The 18,982-nt window shown below is 42.0% G+C and overlaps 1 protein-coding gene across 1 annotated transcript in view; it reads right to left on the bottom strand.

Moving 5' to 3' along the window:
* Positions 1 to 210: 210 nt before the first annotated feature.
* SCG3 (secretogranin III) overlaps positions 211 to 18,982 on the bottom strand; it is a 36,815-nt gene continuing 18,043 nt past the window's right edge. The window contains exons 10-12 of the mRNA XM_065871991.1: positions 17,828 to 17,965; positions 4,027 to 4,107; positions 211 to 804 (exon numbers count right to left, since the gene is read on the bottom strand). Coding sequence (XP_065728063.1) covers positions 686 to 804; positions 4,027 to 4,107; positions 17,828 to 17,965 — 338 coding nt within the window. The 3' untranslated portion in view covers positions 211 to 685. The remainder of the gene's footprint in view (positions 805 to 4,026; positions 4,108 to 17,827; positions 17,966 to 18,982) is intronic.

The following is an 18,982-nucleotide window of genomic DNA, read 5'->3' as shown; positions in this document are numbered from 1 at the left end:
TTTGTCTTGGAAAGTACATAGGTAGTATCCCTCTTAAGAGAAAAACTCAATGTCTGAAAACTCACTAATAGAAAATGTTGAGAGTGGGGGGGAATTGTTAATAAATCCAGCAAATCCTATGCCCATTTTTCAGGTTCCTTTCTGTGCCATTGGGCCTGATAAAGAGCCAGCAGGAGCAGGCAAAAAAGCAGATGGCTATACTTTAAGCTATAGAGGCTATGAGGAAATGTGAATTTATTTAAACTCCCAAAAGGGAAGAGGTATGGAAATGACATACCAGAGATATCCTACGAGGTGCTTTGGTACCCAGCATGCCTTGAAAACAGAACCCCCTAATTCTTCAGGGGGTGCTTGTATGTGTGACACAGTGGGATGAGGGTTCAGTTTTAAGTTCAGTCCATTACAGGCTTTTCCAAAGCAACATAGATCTGCTTATAAAATGTAAATCTATAAGGAAATAAGGATTCTATATACAGAATCTCAACTTACATACAACTTTACTTTTTGGATAGTTTTTATGGCAAGAAAGCTATGTTTTAACCACTTCTAACAGATTAACTACTGTAAATTCAGCACTTTCTAATAATCCTTGGGTCAAAATAACTTTAATCACAGAATTAGAAGTGTTTTAAGCTACACTATGTTTTCTGAAACAGTTAAAAGACTCTTGGGTCATTTGCCACTTTTACAGGGTGCTGTAAATACGCTTAATGGCATCGGCTTCTTCTTTATCAAGGATGCCTTTCTCCACATAAGCATCAGCTTGTTGGTTGATGAAGTCCCTCATCTTTGAAAGGTCATAATCTGGAAAATATCATTAGAGTATCATGAGCAAAGATAAGGAAAGCACAGCCCATTACAGTGATTACCATTAACGGAGAAGCATTTTGTAGAACATCATTACCATGCCCTGTCTTTCACGCTGGAAGGCATTTTAGTTCTTGGCATTTGTGCTGTAGTTTGCAGCTTCAAATCACGTTTCCACGCATTATGTTATCCCACCTGCTCTTCATCACAACTTTTCGAGGTGTTCAGGTGGGGAGAACAGCCCTCATTTGACCAGAGAGGGAACAGGCTCATAAACCAGGCCTTGGCAGACTTTAATATTTATACCAATCACCTGGGGCTTTTGGAAAGTTGCAAATGTGTATTCAGTAGGCCTGAGGTGGTGCCCCAGATTCTGCATTTTAAACAAGGTCCAGGAGATGTTGATGCTGCTGGCTCAGGAAACACACTTGGGGTAACAAGACCCTAAAGCTTAAGTGCCTTATGCAAGGTCATGCCGCTAGTAAAAGTTATAATCAGAATCAGGTGTCCTGACTTGAACTTGTTACACTGGTTACGCCCACGTTGCCGTGACAACCCACTTTTTTTTCCCCCGCATTAAGAATTACCTTGATTTTCATGTTGTTTGAATTACATGCATGGAGTGAAAAACGAAACCATAACCTCTTTGTGGTTCCTCTGTCTGACTTAAACAAAAAAGTTAGGTAAACCATTGAACCGTCCACAAAAAACAAAGAGATCCTCAACCAAGTAAGGAGGGGGCTGGTGGCATCTTTCTGAAGGCTTGAAAAAAACCCCACATCTTCCCTTGATTCTTTAAGTGTTATATGCTTATTGTTTTAAAATATGGAAAATACAGAAACATGAAAATAAAATTTAAATCACCTGAATTCTATTAATCATTGATAACCAGAGTGGATATTTTGTTCTGTTTCCTTTTAGCTTTTGGATGTATCTTTCTCAACACAGTTATGATCACAGCGTACATTCAACCTTATACCTAATTCCTTGCACTCAGTTTACACAGTGAGCATTGATATTCCTCAGAAACACCATTTTTAGTGGCTATATACAATACATCCTATGGAGGAGAAAGGAGAGAGGGGGACACTAAAGCTCAGAGCATTCTATGGCCACCTTTAGCTACCCTGAATAGAAGCTGAACCTGGGTCACTCAGGCATCTTTAAGCCCCTGCATGAAAGGAAAACCAGACTTGAAGGACCTCTGTACAAGCACCAGGTGTTTAACATACCGTGGTGAGCTGAGGTTCAGAGAGAGGTTGTTTCCTCTCCACCCAGGAGGGCATTTGCTCCTTTCAGTTTGGGCTCGGCCATGAGGATTGAAGTGAGAACTCCCAGCCCTGGACACTTTACAGACATCATCTTATTTGCTCCTCACAAAACCCCATGAGGAAAGCATTACTGTCCCCGTTTCAGAGATGAAGAAACAGGACAGAGGAGGTAAGTCACTTGCTCCGGTCATAATAGAGTCAGGTTCTGAATTCAGGTCTGTCTGTAGTCACTGCTTTGACCACTCTACGGCCTTGAGGTAGTGAATATGAAGCATCTAACACGTGCAGAACATTCAATAAGTGTTTGAAGGCTCAGTTTTGTTTTGGTTGTTGACTTTCCCTTTGTCTCAGGCGCGAGTTAGAGAATCAAGCTGAGTGTACATTCTGTGTGCACCTCCCGAGCTGATTCCTGACTGACTCATAGGGCACAAAGAGGCACTTTTTTTTTTTTTTTTTCGCGGTACGCGGGCCTCTCACTGTTGTGGCCTCTCCCGTTGCGGAGCACAGGCTCCGGACGCGCAGGCCCAGTGGCCATGGCTCATGGGCCCAGCCACTCCGCGGCATGTGGGATCTTCCCGGACCGGGGCACGAACCCGTGTCCCCTGCATCGGCAGGCGGACTCTCAACCACTGCGGCACCAGAGAAGCCCTGGGGCTTTATTTTTTCAATCTGTAACCATACTGCTGCCAGAGAGATTTCTCAGTCCTTAACCTAATTAAGCCCTAATTTTAAGCCCTTGGGCTAAAATTAACCTCCTTTGCAGGGTGCACAAGCCTCCTCCTGACTTGGCCGCTGCCCACCTCCCCAGCCCTGTCTGCAGACCTCAGTGCTCCTGAAAAACGGGCTCCAGTTCCTGTAATGCATCACTCTGTTTTGTCCCTTCATGTCTTTGCACCAGTGTTCCCTCTGCCTCTATCTCTCCTCACTCGTAAATTCTTCCTTGCCTTTCCAGCAAAGGCTTTCCTGCAGCTCTTTCTCCCGATGTAAGGAGACGTGCCCCCTCCTCTCACCTCCTTTGCACCACCATGTTATCTGTGTTAGCCCTGAGCAGTGCCCACCGGAGGTTTATTGATGGTGTGAGCAACCTGGCAGGGGGTGAGGGGCTGCATCTTATGGTCCTTCACATCTCTCACACTCAGAAACGAGTCTGGTTCTGTGTTTTGTTTTAACTAACTGAGCGACTACCTTCGTGACTGCAGGGTGCACCTAATACGTGCTCAGGAAACGTCTTTGTTTAAGATACTCCAAGAGAAGGGGGGCGGGTGGGTACACAAAACAAGATTGGCAAAATGTTGATAATTATTGAAGGTGGGTGATGGATGCATGGTAATTCATTATACTGTTCTCTCTGCTCCTGTTTGACATTTTTTATAATAAAATGGAAAAGAAAAGAAAATGCCTTTGCTTGAAAGGCTGATTTGAAAAATAAGAGAAATGGAGGTCTATTCCCTTCCACATCTGAGAAGCACTTAGAGTCTTTTGGGCCCCGAGAGGGGACTTTAGCCTACTTGGATTGTGGGAATCTTTTTTTTGTAGTACGCAGGCCTCTCACTGTTGTGGCCTCTCCCGTTGTGGAGCACAGGCTCCAGACGCGCAGGCTCAGCGGCCATGGCTCACGGGCCCAGCCGCTCCGCGGCATGTGGGATCTTCCCGGACCGGGGCACGAACCCATGTCCCCTGCATCGGCAGGCGGACTCTCAACCACTGTGCCACCAGGGAAGCCCAATTGTGGGAATCTTTAATAAGAGCTCTTGGGAATTCCCTGGCAGTCTAGTGGTTAGGACTCCATGCTTTCACTGCTGTGGGCCGGGGTTCAATCCCTGGTCGGGGAACTAAGATCCCACAAGCTGCTCGGCCAAAATAAAATAAAATAAAATAAAATAATAAAAAATAAGAGCTCCTGACAAATTGGAGAACTTTGCAATTTATAACAACACTAATTCCTTACCTTCTTTATTTTCTTTTTTGTTGTGTTTCTTCAACCATTCAATATTTTTTCTAATGGCTTCCAAATAGGCTTCTGTTTTCCCTGGAAAAGGCAAGAGAAACCATATTAAACACTTATAAAAATATCACTGCATCCCTTTTTAAAGACCACACTTATGTTTGAGACCATGAACAAATATTGGACTTATCAAGCACTTGGTGGGGACCATCCCTAAGTAGGTGGTGTGCATATTTCTGTGGGTGGGTGGGATAAGAGTCCAGGAGGCAGGTCCAGGCTGGCAATGTCAAGAGGCCATTATCCCCCAACACAAATAAATACAGTTTGATGTCCTGGCAGAGAAGACTTTTGATTCAGTTCACTGGATGGGTGGGTCCCTACCAGTCTCAGATTGGGTCATTTCCAGTTAGGGATGGTTCTTTCAAACTGAAGAGTATTATCAAGTCAAGAACTGAATCAGAGTGGCAGATACTTAAGACTCCATCACCAAATAAATGAGAAGTCAGTCCAAGTTTGTGGCTTTGTGTAAGCTGCTATACAGGTCTTCTGCCCAATCTGTTAGGGAGTATGTAAAAACTCAGATGAAGAAGAGACCTGGACCTCATTTCAAGGCTGGATAGTGAAACTTAGAACTCGTTCTAGTAAAATTCCCCTGGATGTAAACATTCTCTGATGGGCTTTAAGTGTGGCAGGAGAATACCAGGCATCACTGAAGCACCTGCCTTGTGACACCCTTTAGATGCCTTGTTGTCTGCAAGTGGGTATGGTCATTAACTTAGAGATTTGGAAACTAAGGCTCAGAGAAGATAAGTGATTTGGCTGAGGCCATACAGGAAATAACAGAGGTGAAATTTGGACTCTAGTCTGGCCAAGTTTCTGTTACCTGCACTGTCTGAAAGATAAGACTTGTATTCAGACATGAGCACTGATGTAGCTTTGTTCTGTCTCAAAGACATCAACCATCCCCTTAATCAGGTGGGTCCCTAATGCTCAGAGTGTCTGCACCAAGAGATCAGTTGATCTGGAGAGTACTGGATGGCCTAAGAAAAGAGGCTTTTAAAGTCCAGGGCCTTTGCAGAAGCAATGGCTGTCAGAGCTCAGTGCGGTGACCACCTGTTCTGAACCCCCAGTCTACTGCCCAGACCTCTTGGCTGAGCTACCTGTACTGTGTGCTTACTATGTGCCAGAGGCTGTGTTTTGTGCTCCAAAATACATTTTCTCTTTTATTCTTCACAACAACCTTTTGATGCAGTCCTATTCCCCATTTTAGAGGTGAAGAAACTGAGGCTTAGAGAGAGGAAGTAAGGCTACTACTTACTAGCCTTGTGAAGTAAGATCACAAGGCTAGTAAGTAGTAGAGCCACGCTTGAACCTGGGTACATCTGACTATACTCCATGAACAGTAACATTGCCTTAAGATTTGCTGATGTTCCAATTTCCACAACATTTACTTAAGTGACTTCCTGAGCATCTTTCTTCCTGATCTTGTGAGCTCACTCTTACGTCACCACTGGGGTTCCATGTTACCTGGTCCCCAAAGAAGCACAAAGAAACTCCTTTGCAAAAAGGGGTAAGTGGACAAAAGAAGAGAGCCACAATTTTCAGCCCCTATTCAGTTCAATTGCCCGTGTAAATGATTTTAATTCTTTGCTTTTAAGAATGTTAGAGCACGTGAAAGACCAATGTCCTCCTGACTGATGTTACAACATTGCAGCACAATGAATGTAAAGATTTTCATTGTCTGTTGCCCATTTGCTAAGAAGGTCATCAGATTTGGTAACAACAACAAAACAAACGAAAAGCAAAACCAAAAAACACAGCATTATTTCAAATTAATTCGGTTTGAAGAAGGAAAGAAATCTTAGACTATTTCTAAAGAATGCAACTTCGTTATTTTTAAAGAATTTAAATCATATTAGTGGTTCTCATAGGGCTTGCTTTAATGAATAGATAATAATGATTTGTCATTAGCACATCAGGTAATTAGGGCTTCTGAAACTTTTGAGGATGTGTGAAAATAGTCTTGCTCTAAAGACGCAGATGGCAGGCGCAGACGTAGAGAATGGACTTGAGGACACGAGGAGGGGGAAGGGTAAGCTGGGACGAAGTGAAGGAGTGGCACGGACATATATACACTACCAAATGTAAAATAGATAGCTAGTGGGAAGCAGCGGCATAGCACAGGGAGATCAGCTCGGCGCTTTGTGACCATCTAGAAGGGTGGGACAGGGAGGGTGGGAAGGAGACGAAAGAGGAAGGAGATATGGGGATATATGTATATGTATAGCTGATTCACTTTGTTATACAGCAGAAACTAACACACCATTGTAAAGCAATTATACTCCAATAAAGATGTTGAAAAAGAAAGTCAGTCTTGCTCTTTGAATAACTTTAAGCATTCTTCCCACAATCTTACCTATGATATTATATCCTAATATGGAGAGCTTATTTTTAAAATAAATTTATTTATTTATTTTTAATTTTGGCTGCATTGGGTCTTCCGCTGCTGCGCGCGGGCTTTCTCTAGTTGCTGCGAGCAGGGGCTACACTTCGTTGTGGTGCGCGGGCTTCTCATTGCTGTGGCTTCTCTTGTTGCGGAGCACGGGCTCTAGGTGCACGGACTTCAGTAGTTGTGGCACGTGATCTCAGTAGTTGTGGCTCGCGGGCTGTAGAGTGCAGGCTCAGTAGCTGTGGAGCACAGGCTTAGCTGCTCCACGGCATGTGGGATTTTCCTGGACCAGGGCTCGAACCCCTGTCCCCTGCATTGGCAGGCAGATTCTTAACCCCTGCGCCACCAGGGCAGTCCCCTTATTTTTTTTAAGTTTTAAATTATTTTATTGAAGTATAGTTGATTTACAATGTTGTGTTAATTTGTGCTGTACAGCAAAGTGATTCAGTTATATACACACACACACACACATATATATATACATTCTTTTTCATATTCTCTTCCGTTATGGTTTATCACAGGATATTCAATATAGTTCCCTGAGCTCTACAGTAGGACCTTGTTTATCCATCCTATATATAATAGTTTGCATCTGCTAATCCCAAACTCCCGATCCATCCCCTCCCCTGCCACCGGCAACCACAAGTCTGTTTTCTGTGTCTATAAGTCTGTTTCTGTTTCATAGATAAGTTCATTTGTATCATATTTTAGATTTCACATATAAGTGATATTTGTCTTTCTCGGTCTGACTTACTCCACTTAGTATGATAATCTCTAGGTCCATCCATGTTGCTGCAAATGGCATTCTTTCATTTTTTTAATGGCTGAGTAGTATTCCGTTTACATACCATATCTTTTTTATTTTATTTTATTTATTTATTTATGGCTGTGTTGGGTCTTTGTTTCTGTGCGAGGGCTTTCTCTAGTTGCAGCAAGTGGAGGCCGCTCCTCATCGCGGTGCGCGGGCCTCTCACTATCGCGGCCTCTCTTGTTGCGGAGCACAGGCTCCAGACGCGCAGGCTCAGTAATTGTGGCTTACGGGGCTAGTTGCTCTGCGGCATGTGGGATCTTCCCAGACCAGGGCTCGAACCTGTGTCGCCTGCCTTGGCAGGCGGATTCTGAACCACTGCGCCACCAGGGAAGCCCCCATATCTTTTTTTTAAAAACACCTTTATTGGAGTATAATTGCTTTACAACGTTGTGTTAGTTTCTGCTTTACAACAAAGTGAATCAGCTTTATGCATACATATATCCCCATATCCCCTCCCTCTTGAGCCTCCCTCCCACCCTCCCTATCCCACCCCTCTAAGTCGTCACTAAGCATCAAGCTGATCCCCCTGTGCTATGCGGCTGCTTCCCATTAGCTAGCTATTTTACACTTGGTAGTGTATATATGTCCATGCTACTCTCTCACTTCGTCCCAGCTTCCCCTTCCCCCACTGTGTCCTCAAGTCCATTTTCTACATCTGCATCTTTATTCCTGCCCTGCCACTAGGTTCATCAGTACCATTTTTTAGATTCCATATTATATGTGTTAGCATACGGTATTTGTTTTTCTTTTTCTGAGTTACTTCACTCTGAATGACAGACTCTAGTTCCATCCACCTCATTACAAATAACTCAGTTTCGTTCCTTTTTATGGCTGAGTGATGTACCACATCTTCTTTATCCATTTATCTGTTGATGGACATTTAGGTTGTTTCCATGTCTTGGCTATTGAAAATAGTGCTGCAGTGAACATTGGGGTGCATGTATCTTTTCGAATTACGGTTTTTTCCAGATATGTGCCCAGGAGTGGGATTGGTGGTCGTATGGTAGTTCTATTTTTATTTTTATTTTATTTTTATTTTTTGCGGTACGCGGGCCTCTCACTGTTGTGGCCTCTCCCGTTGCGGAGCACAGGCTCCGGACGCACAGGCTCAGCGGTCATGGCTCACAGGCCGAGCCGCTCCACGGCATGTGGGATCCTCCCGGACCGGGGCACGAACCCGTGTCCCCTGCATCGGCAGGCGGGCTCTCAACCACTGTGCCACCAGGGAAGCCCTATTTTTAGTTTTTAAGGAACCTCCATACTGTTCTCCGTAGTGGCTGCACCAATTTACACTCCCACCAACAACGTAGGAGGGTTCCCTTTTCTCCACACCCTGTGGAGAGCTTATTTGGGAAAAGGAATGGCCCAGCTTAGACTCTGTTTAGACACTATATTAAAAATTCTGAATTAGGAGAGTAAAATATAAATATGAGGTTTTGGCCATAGTGTAGCAGATACTGTTGATTCCCCACCCTCATGCTTCCCGTATTCTAGATATGCTAATAGAGGAGCCCTCAGCCAGCGATGGACAGGATTGGCAGATATACACCCCAGCTTCCTCACTCCTCGGGCTCGGTCCCCATGGTCCCCAGAGGTCCTCATGGGACTGAGCCCCACACCCACAGCTGAAGTCTGCTCATTAACACACCACGGTGGCTTCTTTCCCTTCCCCGTCTCATGGACCTATCCCCCAGTAGAGCTTCCTGGGGTCACCTGCCAATTAAAAACGCCACCTCAAATCCTCCTCTCAGTCTGCTTTGGAGGGAACCCAACCTAAGACAATTGGAAGTAGGGGACTCAGCGTCATCTTTTCAGGTTGCTTTTTGCTCAGTGGCCAATTACCTATAAAAATGGTGTTGAATTTTTAAAAGTATGAAATGCATGAAAAATAATTTCATTCACCATATTAACATTATCATCCCACAATAAAGACTTAGTTTACTGCAGCTTAAAGAAAGCTAGACTGTAATCCATTAAAAGACTACTATCTTGTGGATCATAACATACATGATTAGGGCTGTTTCTCTAACTTAAAACATAGAATCCCCCTGCCCCCATCACCCTCATTCCCATTTTCTGCTTTATTTTTATCCATAGTATGTATCACTTTCTACTGTATCACATAATTTATTTATTAAGCTTATTATTTGTCTTCCTCCCTTAGAAATATTTCTTGTTTGCTGATGTACTCCCATGCCTAGAAAAAGCCTAATACAAAATAGGCACTCAGTAAATATTTGTTGAGTGAGTAAATGGATGAAGGCTTCTTATATAGAAGCTAATCATAATCAGAAGATTGTTTGGTGAGCATGGCATCCAAACTAGGGAAACTACAATTTTTAAAAAGAAATGGTATAAGTCTTCCTTCCTTCCTTCCTTCCTTCCTTCCACCCTCCCTCCTTCCCTCCCTCCCTTCCTTCCCTCCTTCCTCAAAAAATGAATTGTTTATTTACAAGACTTGAAATTCAGTGGATTCTGAATTTGGGTTATAATTACATCAGAAACAATTTAAAACACCTACGAGGGCTTCCCTGGTGGCGCATTGGCAGGCGGATTCTGCATTGGCAGAATCCGCCTGCCATTGCAGGGGACACGGGTTCGAGCCCTGGTCCAGGAAGATCCCACGTGCTGCAGAGCAGGTAAGGCCGTGAGCCACAGCTACTGAGCCCACATGCCACAACTACTGAAGCCCAAGCACCCAGAGCCCATGCTCCACAGCAAGAAGCCACCACAATGGGAAGCCTGTGCACCGCAACGAAGAGTAGCCACTGCTAGCCGCTACTAGAGAAAGCCCGCGTGCAGCAACGAAGACCCAATGAAGGCAAAAATAAATAAATAAAACACCTACCAAAGTGCTAAACATACTATATCCATGTGTCACTTAATCTTCACAGAGCTCTATGAAATAAGCATTATTGTTCCCATTTTACTCATGAGGAAACTCAGGCTCAGAGAGGCTAAGTGATGGGCCCAAAGCAGACAGCTGAGTAAAGGTCAGAGCCTGATCTTGAACCAGAATGAATCTGGAACCTCTCATGAGTGGAACTGGGTAAAATTCACCTTTTTGACTAGAGATTTAGTGACTGTTGTTGTCATTACCAAACTGGCCAACAGGCAGTGAGTGGTTCTCAAACTTGGCTGTACACTGGAATCACTTGGGGGGAGCTTTAAAAAATCCTGATGCCCGGGTAACTCCTCATACCAAATAGATCAGAATATCTGGAGGAGGGACTAAGTATCAGGATTTTTTTAAAGCAATCCTGAGATGATTTGAATGTGGGGCAAAATTTGGGAACCACTGACACGGTATTCGGACCTCCGCACATTTGCTGGGGCACTGGAAACAACGGGAATAAAAGCAGGTGTTCACCTGCTCTTGGAGACAAGCAGCTGGTCCCTGTTTACATTTTCTCTTCTTGGGAGCTGTAAAGCAAATCTTTTATTTACACAGTGTGCATTAAAAGCCCATGAGAGTCCACTTTGGAAAACTGGCCTATTTTTTTCAAATTAATTTCAGCTTCCTTTGGAAAAAAATAGCTCATGGCTGAGGTAATATGGCACAAGCCTTAAAACATATGCTGAAGCAGATGGGAAGAGGGCCAGAGTCAAGATGCAGCCCTGTTTTTCTGTCTGTTCTGGTTCTCAGCCCTGCAAGAGAAATATCCTTTATTATACATGAATTTGTCCTAATCCTGATATGCTCCCCTGATCTGCAAACATCCCCTCAAAAAAACCAAAGCAAACCAAGACAAAACAAACAACTCTGTAGAAATCAATAGTTTAACCTACTGAATATTGGATATACTGAAGATATTAAATGTTTGAAAAGAGTGCTTATGAAAATTGTTTGATATAATGCTTAAAATTCCATATAGTAAAGATTATATGGTTATAGGTTTGAACAAAGCAACTGATACTGGTATCATGGGTGTCAAGGTGGGCCCCAGAGCCATTCAATTAAAGAATTTTTGTGGGAATTCCCTGGTGGCCCAGTGGTTAGGACTTGGCGCTTTCATTGCTGAGGGCCCGGGTTCAATCCCTGGTCAGGGAAATAAGATCTCACAAGCTGGGCTTCCCTGGTGGCACAGTGGTTAAGAATACACCTGCTAATGCAGGGGACACGGGTTCGAGCCCTGGTCCGGGAAGATCCCACATGCCGCTGAGCAACTAAACCCGTGCGCCACAACTACTGAGCCTGCGCTCTAGAGCCCGCGAGCCACAACTAGTGAGCCCGCGAGCCTAGAGCCCATGCTCTGCAACAAGAGAAGCCACAGCAATGAGAAGCTTGTGCACTGCAACAATGAGTAGCTCCCACTCGCACAACTAGAGAAAGCCCACGCGCAGCAACAAAAACCCAACGCAGCCCCCCCCAAAATAATAATAACGATCCCACAAGCTGAATGGCACTGCCAAAAAGAAAAAGAACTTGTACAAAATGATGCCATTTGACATGCCTGCAAGATGCAGCATGGGATGCTGGGATGACCACTGGTGGGAGTCAAGGGACAGAAGTTCAAGCCCCAGCTCTGCCACTCTTTGCCTATGAGCTCTTGGGCGAGACTGTTCATCTTCTAAGGCTTGGTTTACTTATTTGTAAATTAAGGAGTGAATTCTGAAAAGAAGATCCGTGGTTTCTGTATATGGGGAGAAATTCTCCTTTGCTGTCCTGGAAAATCTTGTGTTGGTGGTAGGTCTCTGGCCTGCCAAGTGTGCCTGGCACACTTGCTGACTCATAGGGAAGAAGACAGCCTCACTATTTTTGGACATTTCCAACAGAATGCCTTGGGGCTTGAATAAAGACACGAATTTTCCCCTGCTGTGTTGCTTTAAAAATAAAAGCATCCCCGTGAGTTAGTCAACTTATTATCAATTTATTAACTAAATAAGCTGCTTTCTCTTTTCTGGCTCCTGTAAAGAAGATACGGGGGGACTTCCCTGGTGGCGCAGTGGTTAAGAATCCACCTGTCAGTGCAGGGGACACAGGTTTAAGCCCTGGTCTCGGAAGATCCCACATGCCGAAGAGCAACTAAGTCTGTGCGCCACAACTACTGAGCCTGTGCTCTAGAGTCCGCGAGGCACAACTAGTGAGTCTGCGTGCCTGGAGCCCGTGCTCCACAAGAGAAGCCACTGCTATGAGAAGCCACACATTGCAATGAAGAGTAGCCCCTGCTTGCTGCAACTAGAGAAAGCCCGCATGCAGCAACAAAGAACCAACACAGTCAAAAATAAATAAATAAATATTTTAAAAGATTAAAAAAAAAAAAAGATAGGGGGATGATAGGATATTTAGGGGAAAGTTATCTTAGAGATGACCGTTTCATCTTAATTCCATTATCTAGCCATAAACTTGACAAATGATAGCATTGGAATGAGTTTATGGGTATTGTAATGCTTATTTCACCCCTTGGATGATTTTTTTAAAAGATTTTCAGTGACTCATAGAGCAGAAGTGAATGTGTAAACATCAAACTGGCAAAAAGAGCCCCACTTAGCTCATGGAATAAAACTTTAAAGTTCTTCGGTCTCCAGAGAGCAATTTATTTGAAAAATTAAGCACCATTATAAATATGGTTGAAATTGGAGTAAATTTGACTTCATTGGCATATCCCTATATTTAGGAATAATTATCAAATCATTCAAATAACTGCACCAACTAGAAATCGATATCTTAAAATATTATTCTTAGTGTGAGTCCCTGTAGAAAGCAAGGGTTTAAATAGTCTAAAATATTTTCAAAGGTGAACGTGTCATTTTTCATCACTGGTAATTAAATTGGAATTTTTACATTTAGCCTGAAGTGAGATGCATGTAAACTTGCTTTGTAAGTTGAAGAGTGACATAAATGTAGTCTGTTGTTGTTATTCCTGTTGTTGTTATTCCTCACAGACCTCAGCATATGCTTGGCATGGTTAATCAATATTTGCTTTTGTTGGATGGGGCCATCACTTCACATCACAAGACCAAAACAGACTCCCAACAGATATTCCTGCCAATGTGTCCTGCTTATAATTATTTCCTTAAGTGGTTTTAGCTATTACCTCATCTCTTGCTCTGCTCTGTAACGTCCTCCAGCTTCCTCTCTGAAGGGAGCCTGTTCTACATGCTGCTGACTCGTCAGTAAGGGAGAGACATATGTGGCTTGTGTTGTATTTGCCTACATATGACTTAAGGCCTATTCTTAGGTCATTTCAGAGCTTGCCTGAGTCCTCAAAGGCAGGCATTGGTCCTTAAATTCCTTCTGTAGCTTTCTGAGCACAGTGCCAGACATGCCATTGGAATAAATGTTTGTTTATTGCTGAATAAATGTCTCAAGAAACCCAGCCAACCCTGCCTTCACCCACGTAGATTCTTTTATTTTTCTGCCTAGAGACAACAGGTGTTTTCTCCCTGGGTTTTATAACAAAGAAGCAAAATAGCCTTTGAGAAAAGTGCAAATAAAGCAACTGTGAATACAAAGATATATGTCATAATATGTCCTTTTGGGCATTAATTACATCTTTTCCAAGAAATGTTGGCCCTTGGCTTAAGCTCAGTTTGGTGTTTTCTAAACCATACTGGAATCAGTTTTTCTTATCCCAGAGTAAATAGGATCAGGGGTAGCATGAGTAAATTAAGTTTCTAAATAATGGGGGGGGGGACTAATTTTAGCCCCAAATCCCTACCCTTTTCCTAATGTTTCAGGAGAGCCATTACAAAGATTAACACTGGGCTTCCCTGGTGGCGCAGTGGTTGAGAGTCTGCCTGCCGATGCAGGGGACACGGGTTCGTGGCCCAGTCCGGGAAGATCCCACATGCCGCGGAGCGGTTGGGCCCGTGAGCCATGGCTGCTGAGCCTGCGCGTCCGGAGCCTGTGCTCCGCAACAGTGAGAGGCCCGCATACCGCAAAAAAAAAAAAAAAAAAAAAAGATTAACACTAACTGGATGGAGTTTTACTCTTCTCTCTCCCCATTATTACCTGATGGAAATCCTAATGAGAAATCTAACCTCATCATTAGTCTCCACACACTCACACCCTAAACAGGAAGTAGTGGGCTACCAAGAATCAACTCCTTCATATTCCTTTTTTACATAATGCTTTCCTAAAACAAGTAAGAGACCGGGTGGCACCCATTCCTAGGGATATTTGCACGGCGATATAAGGTGTTGTCCTAAGCAATGAGCATACTGCCTCAGCGAGTCAGTTGACCTAGATAGATATGGCTTGCTCTGTGCTAGGGAAGGATGGTCATCACATGTGGGTTGCTCCCAGAGGAGATGATCCAGGCACACTGAGCTCTAGTCCTTTGTGCTGCCCAATTCCTAGCTCTCTATCTCAGGCCACAGGATCACTCTTTTCCTGCTTAGCTGTCTTTCAAAAGTTTACCACTCATCCTCCACCTCACATCCATTAGGATGGCCACCATAAAAACAAAACAAAACAAAAAAACACCAGAGAATAAAAGTGTTGGTGAGGATATGGAGAAACTGGAACTTCTGCACGCTGTTGGTGGGAATGTAAGAGGGTGAAACCACTATGGAAAACACTGGTTTCTCAAAAAATTAAAAATAGAATTATCATATGATCTAGAAATTCCACTCCTAGGAATATTGCCCCTGCCCAAATTGAATACTTTTTAGTCTTGAGATATTTGTTCAGAGCAGCATTATTTACAATAGCCAAAATGTGGAAGCAACACACATGTCCATAGGCAAACAGATGGATAAACGAAATGTGGTATATACATTCAGTGGGCTGTTAGCCTGAAAAAGGAAGGAAATTCTGACGCTCGTTACAGCATAGATGAAGCTTGAGGACATTATGTTAAGTGAAATAAGCTGGTAGCAAAAGAACAAATGCTGTATGATTCCACTTATCTGAAGTACCTAGAGTAGTCAAACTCATAGAGACAGAAGGTAGAATGGTGGTTGCCAGGGGCTGAAGATGGAGGGGGAATGGGAGTTACTATTTAATGAGTTTAGAGTTTCAATTTTGCAAGATGAAAAGAGTTCTGGAAATGGATGGTGGTGATGGTAGCACAATGATATGAATGTACTTAATGCCACTGAACTGTACACTTACAAGTGCTACAATGGTAAATTTTATGTTATGTATATTTTACTATAATTTTTAAAAGATATTTAAAAAAAAGTTTACCACTCATCCAAAGTGGGCCTAGGGTTGATTGGAAACATCAAGGCAGCGTGACTGGCCAGCAAAAGCGACACATATGTCACCAATTCCCCGTTTCCATGCCCATGACAAACATTATTAATTAATCATCGCAACATTCTTTCCTCCTGAGTCCAGATGCAACCTCATAACCTTTCCCAACATAGGCTACCACCAAACAATTAGAGTGCATATGTCAGTGATGTCAATATAGGAGAAAATTGTGGTGGTCTGTGAAATCCATCCTAGAGAGAAGAGGGGTGTAATAATCTAAAACATCGCGAGATAGGAAAAATCGACATGAACTTGACATATTAAGAAAAAATTTCTTTTTCGGCCCTGTGTCAAAAGTCCCAATAACTGGAATACAAGCAGTACCTTTGGCCAACATCACCACTCATTTGAACTCATGTAACTCAGGTTGGATTTTCTATATTTTCTACATAAAGGAACCAGAACTCTTTGAAGGAGAATTGATTTCAAGTTTTTTTTTTTTTCGGGGGGGGGACAGGAAAATTCAGAGTAGGTCTAGAATAGCCTGTTTAGGAGTTTGGGATTAACAGATACACACTGCTATATATAAATAAACAACATGGACCTACTGTATAGCACAGGGAACTATATTCAATATCTTGTAATAACCTATAATGGAAAAGGATCTGAAAAGACATATATATATATATATATATATTTTGCTGTATACCTAAAACTATTACAACATTTTTCTATAGTTCAATTAAAAAAACATAGTCTGTTGTTGCCAGAGAGCATAGATGCTTTAAAAACCACTGGGTACAGGGCAAAAAGGACAAAGGAGAAACTTGGAGGCAGGGTTACTGCCCAAGCTACACCAATTTAAACAGAAAAATCATCATCGTCGTCATTATCATCGTTAACTGGAACAACTTACATAAATGGAGAAGTTTAATATAAAGTGTTAACAAAGAGAGTAGTAATATAAGAGAAAAATAGTTTGTACTATTATTGCTGTTATTAAGTTACAAGGTATTAAATATGTAGCTAGCTTCTTTCTTTTCTACTTAATACATAGACACTGATAAGCATGGGTCTATTATCAAGTATGAATGTGAACCTGTTTCTATCTGTATGAGCAAGAGAGATTGGGAACTTGTATGAGGGCCAAGCAGTCTCTTCAACATTAAGAGCTATACCATGAACATGATCAGCTTTTGTGGTCTCCTATCATATTACAGCAAGGAATAAGGGAAGTCCCTCAGTTCATTGCCACTAATGAGTATATATAATAAACAATGAAAAGGGAGCCCAATGGTGTATTTCCAGATGATAAATTAGCTGAATGTCACACTTGCTACCCCCTCTCCCAAGACAGAAATGACCCATTCCCTCAGCTTCCAGGGAAGGAAACCTCAAGATGACCCTACTAATGAGATACAGAAAAAGATATAAATAGGGTTCCAGTTATACCAAAGAGTTCAATATATCATGACAAAAAATAAAGTAGGTTTAAGCCATCTGTTCACAGCTTCTGGTAAAGACACTGAGTTTCAGAAAAAGAATATCTATCTGAGATACAGTCATAAATTTTCTATGATGTAACCAGCACACTTTGTAATTAAAGGGGCTTGAAACATTGGACTGTGCAACCAGATCCCGCATCCTGACCTGAAATCAGAGTGGTAATGACTTTGAACTTGCAACTTCATAGGGTCTTTTTCTTTGGGTATAGTAAAGTTTCTCAAACCTTGCAAGATGTGAATTTATATCATATAGACTTACTAGAGCTGAGTAAAAATTTGACCCCAGGAATGTGTAAGAATAAGGATAAAAACAAGTTTTATAATTACTTGTTAGTTTAGTGTGTTAGTTTAGTTAGTGGGTTAGTTTAGTGTGTGCTTTTTTGCCTTTTTAAGGTATTTAGGTTATTTAAGGAAATGTAATATATTTGATTTATGATTTTTAATCAAGTCTTTGAAAGTGTCAGATTGCAATCAGTATAAATGATTAAGAAAATTTGCTTTGTTAAATCCATAAATTTTGATGACTTTGTTAAATAAGTAGTATGTGACTATTAAGAGGAGTGTCAATTACGTTTAAATGAATATTGCTTAATAAATTCATAAGATCATAAATTGGACATTGAACAATGCACAAATGGTCATGAGTGTTCCTCCCAAAGTGCAGAAGCCCACTGGACGTTAAAGTCCATCAAAAGATGAAACCAGTTTGCCATTCCAGGAGACTCAAGACCATTAAAAATATTGCTATTCAAATAAAGGTACCACGTGCTGAATCTTCTGTATACAGATGATGTTAATTTCTCCGATTTGGTGGGGCTTGACTTGTGGATGACCCTTCAAGTGAAAGTTTTTGCTTCCCCAATTTCATTGTCAACGTAGAGCTGTCAATTCCATACCTTTTGGCTCATCTGTCTTTCCTCTTGGGTTGGAGTCCTCATCTTTTGTGGAATCCTTCAAGGTTCCATATTCCTTTTCCATCTTAGCAGCTTCTTCCTTGGTACTGTCTGTTTCTTCATGACTCTTCTCTGATGGCACTGTAATCAGATTGTGCAGTATTAAAACCCTGTTTCCTATCTATTAATTAATTCCTAGTGTAGAAATACATTTTATTAAAAAGGTGTAGTTTGAGGTCAGATCATTTTTTGAGCTGAAAGAGATCTTAGTGATTATCTAGTGTGACTCCTCCCTCCCCACCATTTCACAGAAGAGGAAACTGGGGCCCAAAGCGGGGAGAGATGTGCCCAAGGCCACCCGTTGAGTTAGCAGAAGAGCTGGGCCAACACCCCCCACCCCCAGCTTTCTGGATTCTGGTTGCGTTTTTTCTGTTCTGCCACACGGTGTTATTAGAGTGTAGATTATTCTCCTTATTTTAATCAGTGTTGGCATTCAAGTGGGATAGGTCAGTTTCCAAAGTAAATTTGAGTCTTGATTCCAAATGAAAATAACTCTGTAGTTGCCCCATCTCTCCTTGATGTTGTTTTTGAAGAACAGTCTGTTACTCAGAGTAGCACCTAAGGGTTTGGGGCTATGGCTGGACTTCTCTCCTGCCTCTTTCTTCATACTCCCTTATCCCTGGTCACCCTAATGCAAAGAAGAGTATTGGACCCTTGCTGTCAATAATAATGCTTGCTCACTTCTTACTTAAAGATAACTATACTTCCTTCCAGGAATCCTATATTGAATTAAAGAATCATAAAACTTGAAGTAGGTAACTCCTTGAAAACAATGGTAATGCATCCCTGTAGTCAGTAAAATAGGGAATATCAAGCAGTCTAATGATAAGCTTTTTTCTTTTTTCAGTAAAAGGTTTATTACTACAGAAAAATAGGAAAAAAGAAAAATCAGTTATTGTCTCCTTAAACATCCACTACTAGTGTTGTAGTATATATATATACTTTTTTGATGCATTTTTTTTTCATACTTGTGGCACAATTTTGTTCCTTGCTTTTGTCATTAGCATCATTATGGAAGAATGTTTCCATGGTATTAAAAACTGCTTGAAAACATCATTTTAAAGGGCTGTATATTCTATCAAATATAGGTACATAATT

The sequence above is a fragment of the Phocoena phocoena genome, chromosome 2, assembly GCF_963924675.1.
Source record: "Phocoena phocoena chromosome 2, mPhoPho1.1, whole genome shotgun sequence".
Taxonomy (NCBI): domain Eukaryota; kingdom Metazoa; phylum Chordata; class Mammalia; order Artiodactyla; family Phocoenidae; genus Phocoena; species Phocoena phocoena.
Note: the sequence above shows the minus strand (reverse complement) of the source record. Positions and strands in the feature narration are given on the sequence as shown.